Source organism: Callorhinus ursinus, unplaced genomic scaffold, assembly GCF_003265705.2.
Source record: "Callorhinus ursinus isolate GAN/ISIS: 27379988/994484 unplaced genomic scaffold, GSC_fseal_2.0 scaffold8, whole genome shotgun sequence".
NCBI classification, from domain to species: Eukaryota; Metazoa; Chordata; class Mammalia; order Carnivora; family Otariidae; genus Callorhinus; species Callorhinus ursinus.
In genome coordinates, this window is record NW_027397070.1 from 45,624,625 (window position 1) to 45,640,974 (window position 16,350).

At 45.7% G+C, this 16,350-nt stretch overlaps 2 protein-coding genes across 7 annotated transcripts in view; one reads left to right on the forward strand and one right to left on the reverse strand.

Moving 5' to 3' along the window:
- The window catches only part of HEATR4 (HEAT repeat containing 4), a 34,992-nt gene extending 21,903 nt beyond the window's left edge, over window positions 1-13,089 (reverse strand). Inside the window, exons 1-8 of one of the 2 annotated variants that reach the window (XM_073895523.1) lie at window positions 12,209-13,089; window positions 10,865-11,055; window positions 9,568-9,708; window positions 5,375-5,578; window positions 5,016-5,159; window positions 2,779-2,958; window positions 1,007-1,167; window positions 265-369 (exon numbers count right to left, since the gene is read on the reverse strand). In XM_073895523.1, coding sequence (XP_073751624.1) covers window positions 265-369; window positions 1,007-1,167; window positions 2,779-2,958; window positions 5,016-5,159; window positions 5,375-5,578; window positions 9,568-9,708; window positions 10,865-11,055; window positions 12,209-13,089 — 2,007 coding nt within the window. The remainder of the gene's footprint in view (window positions 1-264; window positions 370-1,006; window positions 1,168-2,778; window positions 2,959-5,015; window positions 5,160-5,374; window positions 5,579-9,567; window positions 9,709-10,864; window positions 11,056-12,208) is intronic. The other variant, XM_073895522.1, reaches the window with a different exon arrangement.
- The window catches only part of RIOX1 (ribosomal oxygenase 1), a 31,763-nt gene that overhangs the window by 11,130 nt on the left and 4,283 nt on the right, over window positions 1-16,350 (forward strand). For 3 of the 5 annotated variants that reach the window (XM_073895526.1, XM_073895528.1, XM_073895527.1), the window contains exons 3-4: window positions 3,828-4,007; window positions 12,307-12,874. The gene's annotated coding sequence lies outside the window, so the exon portion shown is untranslated. Of the gene's footprint in view, window positions 1-3,827; window positions 4,008-12,306; window positions 12,875-16,350 lie in introns of those variants that run through there. The other 2 variants (XM_073895529.1, XM_073895524.1) reach the window with 2 other exon arrangements.

Sequence of the window (16,350 nt, forward strand, 5' to 3'; positions counted from 1 at the left end):
TTGTTTTTTTTTTTTTTTTTTTTTTTGCTTATTTCATTGTGTGTGGGTTACAACTGGTGAACTGCCACCATGCTAAGAAGCCAGGTGCCCTGAGTCAGAAAGACATGTTGGCATATGAAGATAATTCTGGGTTAGGACTAAGGTAGCAAGGTAGAGACAAAGATCTGCTCGGTAAGAATGGGATATTAAATAGCAGCAAAAAGTGGAAGGGCTTACCAACCTCCTTTTGCTTAGACTTTCTGTCCGGAAACACAGAAGGCTTACCAAACTGACATTCCCGCCGACCTGTGAGAGAACCCGGCAGGCTATGATCCGGTCCTTCCACTGGTAGCTGTTCAGCTCCACAGCAAGCATGGTGTGTATCAGGGTCTGAGGAATGGAAGACTTACGTGGATATTCCTGATAACTTTTAGAGATGCTGGAGCCTTGAAGTGTTAGATCCTAACATGGCATTCAGCCTAAGTAACGTCACAAGTACATGAGGTGCCCGTCCCTAGCCAAGGAAAGAGTGGGTTTACAAGATATGGGGCACTCTTCTATCTGAGCCAACTGACTTTGGAATCCTAAATCAGGGAACAAAGTACACATTTAGTAACCTGAACAGAAAATTCCCGGGTCCTTCTCTTTTACTATCTTTACTCCTAAGATCATTTGTATATGCCTCAATCTTTGTGAGTTTCACATTTCTACTGAAAGTAAACACACTTGTAGGTCTGCAGTTTTCAATGATAAACTTTTGGCAGAAGCACATTCTACATATCACAACTCTTCTTGCTTACGCAGAAACCACCTGCAGCCTACTTTCCTCACCTTTGTCTCAGGTGGCTGGGTCCCTTTTACCTGTACGCCTCTCTACCCCAGGTCACCCACACATTTAGTCCAGTCTTAACTACACTTACCATCTTACTCAGCCACCTGCATTTTCGATTCCTTACATGAACTGACCTCAGACTCAAATGTTCCCCATAACTTGGTTTCTTTCTCTGACCCTGTAATGAACACATACCGTCTTCTCACTGAGATGGCTCAGGAGCATACAAGACTGGTACTCAGTGTCGTCATTCTTTTTACTGAACAGCTGCTGGAGGATCCTTTTAATCACGGGGTATGTGGCAGCACCTTCCAGAGCCAAGCACTGAGCTGCAGCCCAGCTGTCCACGCTATTACCTGTCGGGTAGGGTGAAAAAAATAGCAATCTGTTCTCCCCGCAGAGAGAACAGCCTCAGGGTTGGTACCGAAGGCTATTACCTGCCTGGTATCTTACTCCCCTGTGCCCCGCTCAGTATAGAAGTCAAAGCCTGTATTAAAATGGATCATATCAAGGTTTTAAATACAGACTGAAAATCTTAACCTGAGAAGTCAAATCCTAAAAAGCTCTTTTTTCTTTTTTTTAAGATTTTATTTATTTATTTGACAGACACAGCGAGAGAGGGAACACAAGCAGGGGGAGTGGGAGAGGGAGAAGCAGGCTTCCTGCCAAGCAGGGAGCCCGATGTGGGGCTTGATCCCAGGACCCTGGGACCATGACCTGAGCCAAAGGCAGATGCTTAACGACTGAGCCACCCAAATCCTAAAACGCTCTTGTTGGGTAACAGCCCTAGGCTCTTATGTCCTGGGTGAGAGATACAGTTGTTCCTTCACCTAGAGACTGGGAAGCCTGGAGTGGAGACTCCATCTCTCTCTGTCTCTCTTTTTTTTTAAGATTTTATTTATTGGAGAGAGAGAAGTCAAGAGAGAGTGCAAGCAGTGGGGAGGGGCAGAGGGAGAAGCAGACTCCCCCTGAGCAGGGAGTCCAATGTGGAGCTTCATTCAGGACCTGATCCCAGGAGCCTGGGATCATGACCTAAGCTGAAGGCAGAGGCTTAACTGACTGAGCCACCCAGGTGCCCTTGGAGTAGAGACTTTCTTAAGACAAATGGATTAAGTTGTTGAGGGTCTATATGCAGAAGGTCAAACCAGTCAGCCAGCTATCCTTGTCTGCCCATCTCCTCAGTGCCCCCAGGACAGGAAGGAACAGGCACTCTTTCAGAGAGCAGTCAGACAAGTTGGGCACCTGACAACTGTCTTGCTTGTATTACTCCAACAGTTTGTGTGGATGATACCGGTGAGTTAATGTGCAAAGATGGAAGAACAATGTATTCAAGTGATTTAATTTTCAGAAAGTATTCAATATTGTTATGTCATCTTTTTAAATTAAATCTGTGCATGGGGCACCTGGCTGGCTCAGTGAGAGGAGCATGATCTCGGGGTTGTGATTCTGAGGCTGGGTGTAGAGATTACATACATACATATATAAATAAACTTTTTTTTTTTTAAAGTAAATTTGTGAGACACCTGGGTGGCTCAGCTGGTTAGGCGTCCAACTCTTGATTTCTGCTCAGATCATGATCTCAGGGTTGTGAGATCAAGCCCCATGTCGGGCTCGGCACTGGGTATGGAGTGTGTGTAAGATTCTCCCTCTCCCCCTGTCCACTGCCCCCTCCCCCACCTTGCTTTCACATGCTCGCTCTCTCAAATGAATTTGTGTGAACGGGGGGCATGGTGTCTAGGCAGATGCATCTGTGAAACACTTAGCCACCCAGGTACCACTAGGTGGAAGTGTACCTATTTTATAAAAGTGCCTAGGAACCACTCTCTCTGGCGTTCATGAATATAAACCCAAATCTCCTAATACAGTAGACCTCACAGATATTGAAGAAAGGATTAGGAAAAGCTGGTGGTGAGGTATCCTGTCTTTACCCCATATTCCCAGGTCAGAAGTGACAGGGAGTTACTCACCCTTCAAAAGGACACTGTGCATGATGTCCTGGGCAAGGGAATTATGCGACTGTATGGCACACTGGCATAGTGCTGCTGCCATCCGCACATTGGCATTTTTGTCACAAAGAGCAGCCTCCAGGGCGGGCTGTAGAACCTCTGGCAAGTCCTGGACAGATGGGGCTTTCCCAGTCTCCTTGTCTGTGATCAAAAGAGAACCAGGTAAGAGGGTGCTAGCCCCTTTGATTTTCACCAACACAGTTTCTTTCCCATAGCCACATAGTGGTTGACCTCAGTCTCAGTTGCTGGTGCTTACTGCTAGTTAATATAATTGGAGTTTAGCTGAGCCCCTACAGTGGGCAGGCTTTTATGGCTTACTTCTATCCTGGGTATGCCTGTTCCCAGTCCTTGATCACCTGGCCTCAGCTGGATTCAAGCCACAGAAGGTTTCCAGCTAGACTATGGCGACCTTCACCATTAGTTTTAGTGATGAAAATCGATGTCTTTATCATATATATTTTTGTATTTTAAGATTTTATGTATTTGACAGAGCACAGGCAGGGGGAGCAGTAGGGGCAGAGGGAGAGGGAGAAGCAGGCTTCCCACTCAGCAGGGAGCCCGCTGCGGGGCTCGATTCCAGGACCCCAGGATCATGACCCGAACTGAAGGCACTTAACCGAGTGAGCCACCCAGGCACCCCTATATTTTTGTATTTTTTTTAAAGATTTTATTTATTTATTTGAGAGAGAGAGAATGAGAGACAGCACAAGAGGGAAGAGGGTCAGAGGGAGAAGCAGACTCCCTGCTCAGCAGGGAGCCCGATGCGGGACTCGATCCCGGGACTCCAGGATCATGACCTGAGCCGAAGGCAGTCGCTTAACCAACTGAGCCACCCAGGCGCCCTATTTTTGTATTTTTAATAATAATAGCAATTATACTTAGAAGGTGCTTTGCCGTTTATAGTGTTTTCGTAGTCATCTCATTCAGTGTGGCAGCCCTCATGGAAGTAGGCAAGGCAGGTATTAACTGCAGAGCTCACCTGAAATATGTCATTTCGGGAGTCTTTTTAGATCGGAGCAGTCAGACTCACAAGCCTCGCAGACCACACGAAGCACCAATCTTCGAAGGATCTAGGATGGGAGCACGATTTGCCGACAGGGCAGCATCAGGCATTCCTTCTGGCCAGAGTTCTCCAGGCACTTCGGACGGCGTCCAGAGTCTTCTGGGGACATGTGCTATGTTCCACAGCAGTGAGTATGTCTTATAACAAGTCCATAGATCTAGTCCCAGGCCCACAAAGGGCCTGCCTATTAGAAGTCACGGCACTCGTGGAAGCCCAAGGGATGGCACCTCCTTAAGGCATTTCTATCTCATTGCAGTTTTCCCAGTCCAGATGTGATTTATCAGAGTTCATGTTTACTATAAGCAATGTTGCCTATAAAGATCAGGGCAACAGGTAGGCATTTTAACTAAAGCCCAAATTCTCAAGTAGAAGGGGAAAGGGCCTGTTAACCTTTAGTCCACAATTATCCTCATTTTAGAGATAAGGAATTTGAAGCTCAGATAGGCTGACTTCCCAAGAAGTGGCAGAGCTGGATCTGTGACTAAGATTTTAGGATTTCTAATCTGTCTGTCTTATTATCAATGCAGGCTGCTATGCCATTTGTTAAGAATAGGCTAGATGGGGGGCGCCCAGGTGGCTCAGTCATTGAGCGTCTGCCTTCAGCTTGGGTCATGATCCCAGGGTCCTGGGATCGAGCCCCGCATTGGGCTCTCTGCCTGGCGGGAAGCCTGCTTCTCCCTCTCACACTCCCCATGCTTGTGTTCCCTCTCTCACTGTCTCTCTCTGTCAAATAAATAAATCTTAAAAAAAAAAAAAAAGGAAAACCTAATAAACTTAGGTTTATATAAAAAAGTGTGTGTGTATATACATATATATATATAATGTATATGTATATACACACAAACTATATATAATTTGGGGCTATTACAAATGGGATCTCTCAGGGTGGAACAATGTGAACTTCCTTGAACCTGCTGAGCAAACAAAAGGTAATGAAATGTAGTACCGAAAGCACTGGACCAAAAGTCAGGAATTTTATCTCTTGCTGACAAGCTGTGTATATTCAGGCCAGTCTCTGGGCCTTGGTTTCATTTGTAAAATGATCTCAGATAAGCTCGAAGGTCCATACCAGTTATCATTGCCTGTGGCTGTATGAGTTGCTTATATTCTCAAGCAGTTAAGTTCTGGCTCTCACCTGAGTCCCCCTGGCTGGTGGCAATCCGGGGCCGTTCTACGGCAGCTGTGGCACATGTAATGATGGCTTGGATGCGAATGTCATCATGCACGTCCACCAAGCGCTGCAGCAGGCCCTCTATTGTCTCATGGTGCCACTCAATGACTATGCCGCAGGGAGGGAAATGAGAAGAAAACCATATGGTGAGGGTTAGATAGAAAGGCTCTCCTCTAGTGACACCCTGATGAGGTAACCAGATTTGTATGTTTTCACAAGAGAGGGATGGCTTTTCATAGATGAGAAACACGAGTCCAAGGTAAGAACCTCCTCCCTCACATGTTTACTGGTATCTCTGGACCCACCCCTGCCCCTTCACTCACTCAGAGCCCAGGCAGTCTTCCATTCCTGCAGCATCCTCTGCAGGACCACCAGTTCCCAAGTCACATCCTCCTTCAGTGACTCCTTCTGCTTCTTCTGTCTCCTGGTCTTAATGGCAGCATCCTCCTCACCCACCTGGGGCAGCAGATCTCTGACTGGAGTGGGCAAAGCCGTCCAGCGCGGAGCTCCTTTTACAGGCCTGCAGGCTATGCAGTGTGAGATAGGCTTACCCCCTGCCCTAGGCCCTGCGTTCCCAGCTGCCATTACATCCTGCTCCTGACCAACACCAAGGCAAAACAAAACTCTTGAGAACAAACTTTCCCATGGTTATACAGGGAACTAAGTACAACTCCTAGGGAGTTGGGAAAAGTCCTGATGACAGACATGATAAAGCCATGATGGGGGGAACTGAGATATATATAAGCCTTTTTATACATTTAATATAATGTATATATATATTAACATATATATACACATATACATAATATAACAATAAAATTTGTTTATACGTAATAAGGTTTTGCTCAAAATTCAGTATCTGATATATTGCAATTTAGAGTGTAATTGTCCATTCCTAGTTTTTAGGTTTTCTTTTTTTTTTTTTAAGATTTATTTATTTGACAGAGAGAGACACAGCGAGAGAGGGAACACAAGCAGGGGGAGTGGGAGAGGGAGAAGCAGGCTTCCTGCCGAGCAGGGAGCCCGATGTGGGGCTCGATCCCAGGACCCTGGGACCATGACCTGAGCCAAAGGCAGACGCCCAATGACGAGACACCCAGGCACCCCTTCTTTTTTTTTTAAGTTTGTTTATTTATTGGGGTGCCTGGGTGGCTCAGTCAGTTAAGCGTCTGACTCTTGATTTTGGCTCAGGTCATGATCTCAGTGTCCTGGGGTCGAGCCCCCTGTCAGGCCCCGAGCTCAGCTGGGAGTCGCTTGAGGCTTCTCTCTCTCTGCCCCTCCCCCTGCTCGGGCACACATGCATGCTTTCTCTCTCTCAAATCTTTTTTTTTTTTTTTTAAGTTTATTTATTTGTAAGTGATCTCTACAGCGAACATGGGGTTTGAACTCATGACACCAAGATTAAGAGTCACATGTTCTGACTGAGCCAGCCAGGTGCTGACTTTTTTATGTTTCTTTTTAATGTTTCTAATTTGGGAAGAGGAATGCTGCTACAAACTGCTAAGTTTGAGAGATTTTCACATCTCTGAGTTTTTCCTCATTATGACAACGGCTGGAAATTTGAGGACAGAACGTATTATAAAAATACAGTTATAGTTGTTACGTTTTCTAGACTTTGTGATCTCCCTGGTGTCAGATTCAGAAAGTCTCTTCCTAAGAAGAGCAGTTGTGTGGAGAACGCAAAAAATATAAAAACATTTCCAGATTACCAAGTTCATGATCTGTGGCATTGCTTAGCCTCATGCTCTAATCTGTCACTACCAAAGGTTTGTGTCTCTTCAAGATTTCATTCTAACTAACTTGTTTAGATTTGTTCTAAATCCTTTCTTTCCTTTGAGCAAGAAAGGCAGTGCCATTTCTTTCTTCTAATGTGAAGAGAGTCTTTGAGACTCCGAGGCAGTTTAGCTCAGATGCTATACAGAGCATACCCTCCAAATGGTTCTCCCCCAGCTGGGGGCACTCCGTCACCCTGTTGAGGGCTGGCTTCCTTTGCAGTACAGGGTTTACAGCCAGAGAGGTAGAACCACCTCCAGACAGGTCAGCTCCCAGTGAGTCGATACTATGGTACTCCCCCATTTCTCTCCTCTCAGCCTGCTTGAAATCCCTCCCATGGAAGTGACTAGTGGCCGGATTAGTCTAGTCCCTTTCCTCCTATATCCTCCTGCTCAGGGAGTTAAAAAGGATGTGAGAAAGCCTTGGATCTCTCATATTTAACCTGTGTGGGAATAAACATGCACAACTGCCAATATTAATTTTGCTTCCAGCCCTTTGAGTTCTAGGCAGGTATAAACACATCCACTGGCCACATTCCACATCAAAAGTCCTCTGACGCGAGCACACAGACAACCCTTTGGCTTTCTCTGGGATAAAAGGCACAGTATACTTTGTCGGCAGAAACAGATGGTGCCTTTCACTTTGTACCATAGACCTGTGCTTACCAGAGAAGAACCGTAATGATCTGGGTGTACTAGAGAGTTTTATATCACAACTTGGGGGAAATTAAGGCTATATAGCAAGAAGTACACTTTGTATCTTGAGAATTTTCATCATTTTAAAGAAATCATCATCTAAGGTTTTCAATTCAATCAAAATGGAGAGTAAAAAAAAATCTACCCATACCTCCTAACTCCAGGAATTTTCTTTTGTTTTTTAGATTCTTTCATTACCTAGTATTTCCTGAATGAGACGATGAATGAAATAGTTATAAGAAGGTGTGTCTGTTACTATTCTGACTTTACTTCTCCCAGATTAATTTCAAATATTTTTTTAAAGATTGAGAGAGACAGAGAGCATGAGCAGGGGGGAGGAGCAGAAGGAGAGGGAAAAGCAGACTCCCCACTGAACAGGGAGCCCGACAGGGGGCTCGATCCCAGGACCCCGAGATCAGACGTGAGCTGAAGGGAGACACTCAACTGACTGAGTCACCCAGGTGCCCCTATTTATTATTTTTTTAAGTAGGCTCCACACCCAACATGGGGCTTGAACTCCCGAACCTGAGATTAAGAGTCGCATACTCCCACCAACTGAGCCAGCCAGGCCCCCTCAATTTCAAACGCTATTTTAAAAAAAGAAGTGTGGGAAAGATTCTAGAGCTTCTTTGTTCATTAGATGTTCTATGTTCTGGGGAAAAGAGGGCAGGCATCTAGCACAGTCGGGAAAAAGTGTGAAGCCAGTGAGACAGGTGGTGAGACATGTGAATCCAGCAGGGGGATTTGTTTTTTTATAAGAGCTGTGAGGTAGAATTCACATACCATAAAATTCATCCTTTTAAAATGTATCCAATTCAGTGGTTTTTAATATATTTACAGAGTTGTACAACTATCACAATGTCTAATTTTAGGATATTTTTATCACCCCAAAAAGAAACCCTGTGCCGATTCCTCCCTTCCCCTAGCAACCGCTGATCAACTGTCTTTCTTTGTGGTTTTGCCTATTCTCAGAGGGGAGGGCATACACAATACAGTTGCCTTGTGGGGAAAGTAGTATACTAATAATAATTCCTTGAGTTTGAGCACTTAATGGTTTATAAAATGCATTCTCAAAGTCACCTAAGTATCAACAAATATCACAAAATCAGTAAGTATTTCCAAAGTGCCTTACTGTAGGAATGATTAGCGTCTCAGCTCTAATGAAGCAGGTGAAGCCCTAGAAGGGGACTTGCCTAGACCCAGTCCTAGGCTTTGCTGGGGTGCTTTCTCCACTAGTACCATTAGTTTCTGCACATGAAGGGGCCCACCAGGACAGTGACCCTGCAAAGAAAAGTCAGGGGACATGGAAACATAGTCTCTTGGAGGATGGGCACTTTTTGTTTCATAAGCTCATTTCTTGGCCAACTCCCTTCCCTCTCTCTGTCTCACAGAATTAAGAAAAACATGCTTATGAAACAGAAATATAGAACAGAGGATGACCCTAGTACCTGAGACAGGTATGGGCCTGAGAATGGAATGGGAAGGTAGAACCAGCCCAAAGGGACAAGGTAGAGTGCTGGATCAAGGGTTTGATGTAACTTCCTCTGGAAGCATGGGAAGAAGATGGGTCCTGCCTCACTGGTAATTCCTGGCCCTAAATCTCTTGGTTACACCTAAGTTTGATCTGATTTCAACTGAATGGATGTTCCACAAAGGCTCTTTCTAGTTACAGTTAGTGTTTTATAATTTTATGAGATGATTTTTAGTTAGTAGGAAGGGACTCCCCTCCATCCTGGTGATGCCCAGCCTGTAAAACAGAGTCCTTAAAGAAATAGCCCCATTTCTGGGGCACCTGGGTGGCTCAGTCGGTTAAGTGTCTGGCTCTTGATTTCCGCTCAGATCATTATCTCAGGGTCGTGAGATTGAGCCCCGCTTGGGGCTCTGCACTCAGCAGGGAGTCTGCTTGAGATCCTCTCCCTCTGCCCCTTCCCCTGGCTTGTGCACACGCTCATGCATGTGCGCGCGCGCTCTCTCTCTCAAATAAATAAATCTTAAAAAAAAAAATAGCGCACTTCCATCATCACCCCTATTACCCACTTCCTGCTTACGTGCTTCAGGAACTGGCTGGGAAGTCCACCTTTCTGGGGTTTCGGGGAAGACTTTAGACAGCTGCTTCTTGTAGCAATTGAGGTTTTCCAGGAAAATGTGGTCTGTCTTTCCACCAATCTGGTGTATGATCTGGACTTGATCTGTGAACAGATAAAAGAAGTAAGGAGTCCCTAGTACCACCCTCCTTCCTCTCTTGCTGGGTTTTCAGTCACCAGGATCACACTCAATTTCCTTCTGCCTTACTCTTCAGCCCCAAAGACTCATGATTACCACGAAGTGTGGGCATCCTTTGAAGGTGACTGTTGCTTGGAAATAGGAGCTAGTAGAGGCTTGGAGGCCAAGGCAGAACCTGCCTTAACTTACAGGCATTGTCCCCTATGAAAAGCTAAGTCCCAATAAAGGGGTATCTAATTCATTTCTCATCAGTCATAAATAACTTCATCTGAATAATTCTGTTAAAACACTTTAAGAAGACTTTGAGTTGACAGTTTAGGAGCAAGATGGGGGCAAGGAAGAATAAACAGCTTGGAACATACAGACCTAGATCATACATCTTGGAAGCCCAGGCACTGAAAGGATAGCAAGATGGAAGGGGAAGGTAATGGACATTTATTGAGCATTGAGCAAGAAGCATTATAGATGCTTTCCTGTCTATTCTTTACTTGAAGTGCTTTTTTTTAAAAAAACATTTTATTTATTTATTAGAGAGAGAGAGATAGTGAGAGACAGCACGAGCAAGGAGAGGGAGAAGTAGGGTTTCTGTGAGCAGGGAGCCTGATGTGGGGCTCGATCTTGGGACCCTGAGATCATGACCTGAGCCAAAGGCAAATGCTTAACTGACGAGCCACCCAGGCTTTAAGTGCATTTTTGTTAATATCGTTTTACAAATAAGGCTCAGAGGGATTATATAATTTGCTAAAGTTAGTAGGGAAGGGCTAAGCCAGGATCCTCCAGACTTCAAAGCCTGTGATTTTTTTCTAATATAGCAGCTCAATGGGGGATTATCGCCAAAGGAGAGAAAGGAGAAGAGGTAGTTGTTCTCCAAGCCAAATCTTGTTTGCTTTACAACCCCACACTCCACAACCTTCTTAGTAAGATAAAGGGATAGAGCAAGGAATGGGGCAACAGATACCTGCCTGCCCCTTGCCAAGACAACCCTCCTGTGCTAGTCACGAGGGGATGTTGGTCTTCGAGGGCCTCTTATCCACACCCATGACTATTTCATTCCCCGGCTGCCTTCCACCTCCCTGCTCCATGTCCACCTCAGCCCTCAGCACAGCACCCCAGCTCTATTACCAAAGTATATCTCCTGTTCATAGGTGTTGTCTGTGGAGTAAGCAAACTTTCCAGCTCGATGATTCACCTGCCGGAAGTGGCTCTGCTTTGGGGGCTGGCAGATGTTCTTCTTTGCTTTGATATCCTCAGCAGTCTCATTGTTGCCAGGCATAGCTTCAGCTCTCTGCACTTGTGGCAAGTAATTGGGCAATCTTAGCAGGAGGGAGAGAGAGAAAAGGGAAAGGTAGGAAAGAGGAGATGGGCCTCCTGCCTTCCAGCAGACCCATAGCTCACTCCTCTTTAAGCTCACCTCACACACACATGAACATCTGGAAAACACCTATGTTTAACTATTGGCCTTGTCCCAAAGTGCCAAATGAATATTCAGGCCCGCCAGAAGGGCCTGTCTGCAGCCACCTTCCTCCTCCTCCAGTGGAGCCACTCCTGCAGCCACTGGGCAGCATGGTACAGTGGCCAGGCTCCCAGGAGTACCTTTTTTAACATGGTGCCCTTAGAGGTTACATGGACTTGGGGAAGAGAACCAATTCCTACATTACTTCACTTCATTGTGTGTGTGGTTATTTAAAGACTGTCAACCCCAGTGAACAGGTCATAAGCTCCTTAAAGGGTCTCTCGTTTACGTTGTATTCCCAGCACCTTGCAGAGTACCTGGCAAGGAGTAGGAAGGCAGTTTATGTTTGTCCAATAAATGAACAAATAAATGGATTCCCACTTCACTTTTAGTTCACTTTTGGAAATCAGATATTGTAATAGCTCTGGTCTTCCCTCGAGCTACAAGTGAGAAGAAAGCAATCTGAGAAATATGCAGTAATCAACCCTCAGGTTATTTAGTTCTCTGTCTGGTTGCCAGTCAGTTTTTGCATCAGTGACACAGTGGCCCCTTATTCAAAGTGAGACAGAACCAAACCTCAGAGCCTTGAGATCTCTGCCTTCTCTCTCTCAGTATGGATACATTTCTGAGAGCACCTAGACAGCAAAATAGCTCAGTCTGCTAGGAAAGGCCAGGAACCACGATTGGGGTCCCTTAAGGGGATATGTGTCAAAGTCTGGAGACATCTTTGGTTGTCCCAACTGGAGAGTGCTTCTGGCATCCAGTGGGATGCTACTAAACATCCTACAAGGCACAAGATAGCCCCCCACAACAAAGAATTGTCCAACCCAGGATGTCAGTAGTACCTGGTTGAGCACCTTACTTTAAGGAGATCATAGAGAACAAGTTGACAGTGGAGAACACGAGGTTGGTGGGACAGCGTGTTCTGAGATAAGGAATGTGAACCAACCCCGGAGTCCTGGAAGGGGACCCACAGGTTCTCAAAGGTGTGCCTGAGGCCCCAGCCAACGTACCTATAATAAACAGGGAGCAACAGCTCTGGCTTCTCTCTCTCCTGGGTGGGCAGGATAACACTTTCCTCCTCAAATTCTGCTGTTTCTTCTTCCTCTAGCTGTTTCAGTAGCTCCAGGTCGCTAGCAGAAGTAAGCTCATCCCGGATGTGGCTCCAGTCATATTGCTGGTGCAGAAATCTCTGCCACTTGTTGGGGGATACCCCAGGTCTCAGAGGACGTTTGCTCTGGATCCATCGGGCGGTGCGCTTGTTCAGCTTTTCCAGCACGATGGCTTCCCAGGCTCTGGCCTCCTTCTCAGGGGGTGGCAGCCAGGCTTCCCTCTCCTCCAGATTCATGTCTGGAGAAAGTGACAGACCTGGCATGTCTGAATCCCTGCAGGAATGAGGGATGAGAGGGCAAGATTTTTCCTGGCCCACACTTGCTGGCTTGGATTCCTTCAGCTGCTTCTTAAGACTGGCAGACCTTTCTGTCTTCACAGCCTGGGAGGTGACCCTTGCTAAGGGACCTGAAGAGCGCAAGGACTTGAGGCCAGTGGGTTTCTTGCATCGGGCCCTGCTGATCTGGGGAGGCTGGATGATGTGGCCTGCCTTGTAGAGATGGTCAAAGTTGTACTGGCCGTAAGGGGTGCTGGGAAGCCCTCGCTGCCATACCACCTCCTGAGAGAAGGTAAGGTTTGTAGCGGCCTTTTTCAAATACTGGTTCTTCAGGTGTGCGTAGTGATGTGGGCTAAAGTGGAAGACTGGAGGTACACTGGACACCGAGGCACACTCCTCGTGTCCTGGTTTTGAGTGGGAAAAATTCATGCCCCATCCCAGCCGTGGGGGGAGTGACTGATGGAAATGGTGGGAAAGAAGTGTCTTTCCCTGTCGGGGTCTGGGCATTGTTTCCCAGCAAAAGCTTCCTTCCACACTGCCTGGTCCAGATGCAGGGCTGGAGGTATGATCAGATACCTTTTGAGGATATGAGAGGAACTGGTGAGAGCTCTAGGCCAGGAGAAATCGGTAGCCCATAGCAGTCCGGAAAGGAAATAAATGGGAAGACAGGGGAGTGGGGGGAAGCCACGTGAGTTAAAAGGACAAAAGAGGGGCGCCTGGGTGGCTCAGTCGTTAAGCGTCTGCCTTCAGCTCAGGTCACAGTCCCAGGGTCCTGGGATCGAGCCCCGCATCGGGCTCCCTGCTCCGCGGGAAGCCCGCTTCTCCCTCTCCCACTCCCCCTGCTTGTGTTCCCTCTCTCGCTGTCTCTCTCTGTCAAATAAATAAAATCTTCCCCCCAAAAAAGGACAAAAGAAATGGTGTGACATTCTAAATATTCCTTGTAGCAGCCCCTTGCTTCCAATTCTCCCGTTTGTCCCCAAAGCTCAGCCCCTTGTCTCCTTATGGGGGATTAGATGACTGCTTTTCAGCAGTATCCATGCTTCTCATTTTTCCTCATGTGTTGCTTTCTGTGTGTTTAAAGGGCTTATTAAAGCATAAAGTTCAGAAAACTCAGCCTGGCATTCAGGGTTCTAAATGAGTGTGACCCCAGTTTATGACCTTCTCTGGCCATAACCTCTCAAGTCTCTTAACTCATCTCTGCCTATTCCTCCCTCTACACAGTGGAGCTTCCTTTTGTGCCCTCTATCTGCAGTGGCCTTTCCTCCATACTTGACAAATTCTGTCCATTCTTCCAGGCCTAGGTCAGTTCCCACCCGGTCCAGAACTCTTTCTTGACCTATCTAGGCCTCCATATCCCACACAAATTTATGAATCACTCCTAGTCTGTACCAGTTTTTTTTTTTAATTCCAGTATAGTTAACATACAGTGTTAAATTAGTTTCAGGTGTACAATCATGATTGCATAGCAGTACTTTCAACTCTCAATCCTATGACACCTCACACTGTTAATTATTTGGCTCTCTAACTATTGCCCAACGACCATGTCTTCTGTCTCTGCTGTCCTTCAGAATCACCCAGTATTGCTACATTGCTTTCCATATTGCTACATAGTCTTCATTGTTAAAGTGTTTAACAACTACAGAATATTTTACCAAGTAGGTAAATCACCATTTCCTTAATTATTGGGCAAGCTGTTTTCAGGTTTTAGCTAGCCTGGAAAACACTGTAGAAAACAAATGCCTACATTTAGTACTTTTTTTTTTTTAAAGATTTTATTTATTTAATTGACAGAGAGCGAGACAGGGAACACAAGCAGGGGGAGTGGGAGAGGGAGAAGCAGGCTCCCCACTGAGCAGGGAGCCCAATGTGGGGCTCGATCCCAGGACCCTGGGACTATGACCTGAGCTGAAGGCAGACACTTAACCGACTGAGCCACCCAGGCGCCCCGGTTTATTTTATTTTAAAGAGAGAGTGTGTGTGCAAGCAGGGGGAGGGGTAGAGGGAGATGGGGAAAGGGAGAGAGAATCTCCAGCAGACACCCCTCCAAGTGCGGAGCCTGACATAAGGCTCTATCCCAAGATCCTGAGATCATGACCTGGGCTGAAACCGAGAGTCAGATGCTTAACTGACTGAGCCACCCAGCGCCCCTACATTTAGTGCTTTTAAAAATAATTTTCCTTCTGAAGTCCTTCCTTGGTCTGATAATGATAATTGACAATTGGGAAGTACAAACATACCTCAGAGATATTATGGGTTTGGTTCCAGACCACTGCAATAAAATGAATATCATAATGAAGTGAGTCAAATGAATTTTTTGGTTTCCCAGTGCATGTAAAAGTTTGGTTTACGCTATACTGTAGTTGACAGAATGTGTGATAGCATTATGTCTAAGAACCAATGTACATACCTTAATTAAAAAATATTGCTAAAAAATGCTAACCATCATCTGAGCTTTCAGTGAGGTGAGCTGTGATCAGAGATCACCATGACAAATACAGTGATAATGAGACAGTCTAAACAATTGCAAGAATTACCAAAATGTGACACAGAGACACAAAGTGAGCAAATGCTGTTGGGAAAATGGCACCGATAGACTTGCTTGACACAGGGTTGCCACAAACCTTCAATCTGTCAAAAACGGGAGTATCTGTGAAGTGCAATAAAGTGAGGCACAATAAAATGAGGTATGCCTGCACTTTGTCAAGGGCTTTATATAGGGAAGATACTATAATGTGTATGGGAAGAAGCGGAGGCTCCAAGGGGATAAATTAATTGCTTCAGGTCATACAGGCCATAAGTAGAAGAGCCAGGTTTTAAACCTCGCTGCCAGACTGCAACTCCAGAGCACGTAACCTCTGTGCCACGCTGGCTTTCCAGGACCTCCTTTCTTCAGGACTCGATTTGGTCCACTTTCTTCTGCCTATTAAATCTGACTGGTGGGTAAATTTCTTTTTGTTCTGAGCCTGCTTTTATCTAGATGTCACTAGGCCAGAATTGATAACCTCATTCAAATTAAATCATACATGATTAATATGACATCAGGAGTTTTTGCACAGAAAACTCATTTAGTTGTTTCATCTCTTCACAGCTTTGAAGGCAACATGGCCATAAGGGCACGGAGTATTTTAAAAGTTAGACCAAAAAAGTTATGGCAAGGGTAGAAGGGGGTCACAAGTGATAATTTTCTGAAACAGTGCCTACTCTCACTGGTTGAAGATGAATTATTAGATGAAAACAATATTCATGTGCTCATGCCTTGTGTATTGCCTAATAGAACATTTTATAATTTTTTTTTAAGAATTTATTTGACAGAGAGCACAAGAAGGGGTAGTGGCAGGCAGAGGGGGAGAGGGAGAAGCAGGCTCCCTGCTGAGCAAGGAGCCTGATGCAGGGCTTGATCCGCTTAACCGACTGAGCCACCCAGGTGCCCCACATTTTATCATTTTTAACATATCAGTGTGTCAATTCTTGCTCCTAAGGCAGGGAGCATTTTGATCCTAAACACTTGAAAAACGGATGAGGACTGGTTTCACCCCAAGGCGACTATACAGAATGATTTTGGGTGTCCCCAGATACATATACCCTTTAGCCAGTGGCATATAGAATCTTTGGTTACAATGCCAGCATCCCAGAAAGAATACCGTATTAGCATTATCAGTTATTATAAATTGTCAAGGGATAGTGATTCTCATCTAATATGATGGCTTGTTGAAAAGAGGGAAACTCCTCCTGTGTTTTGAAAAGGAATGAGGACAGGACAATATGTCA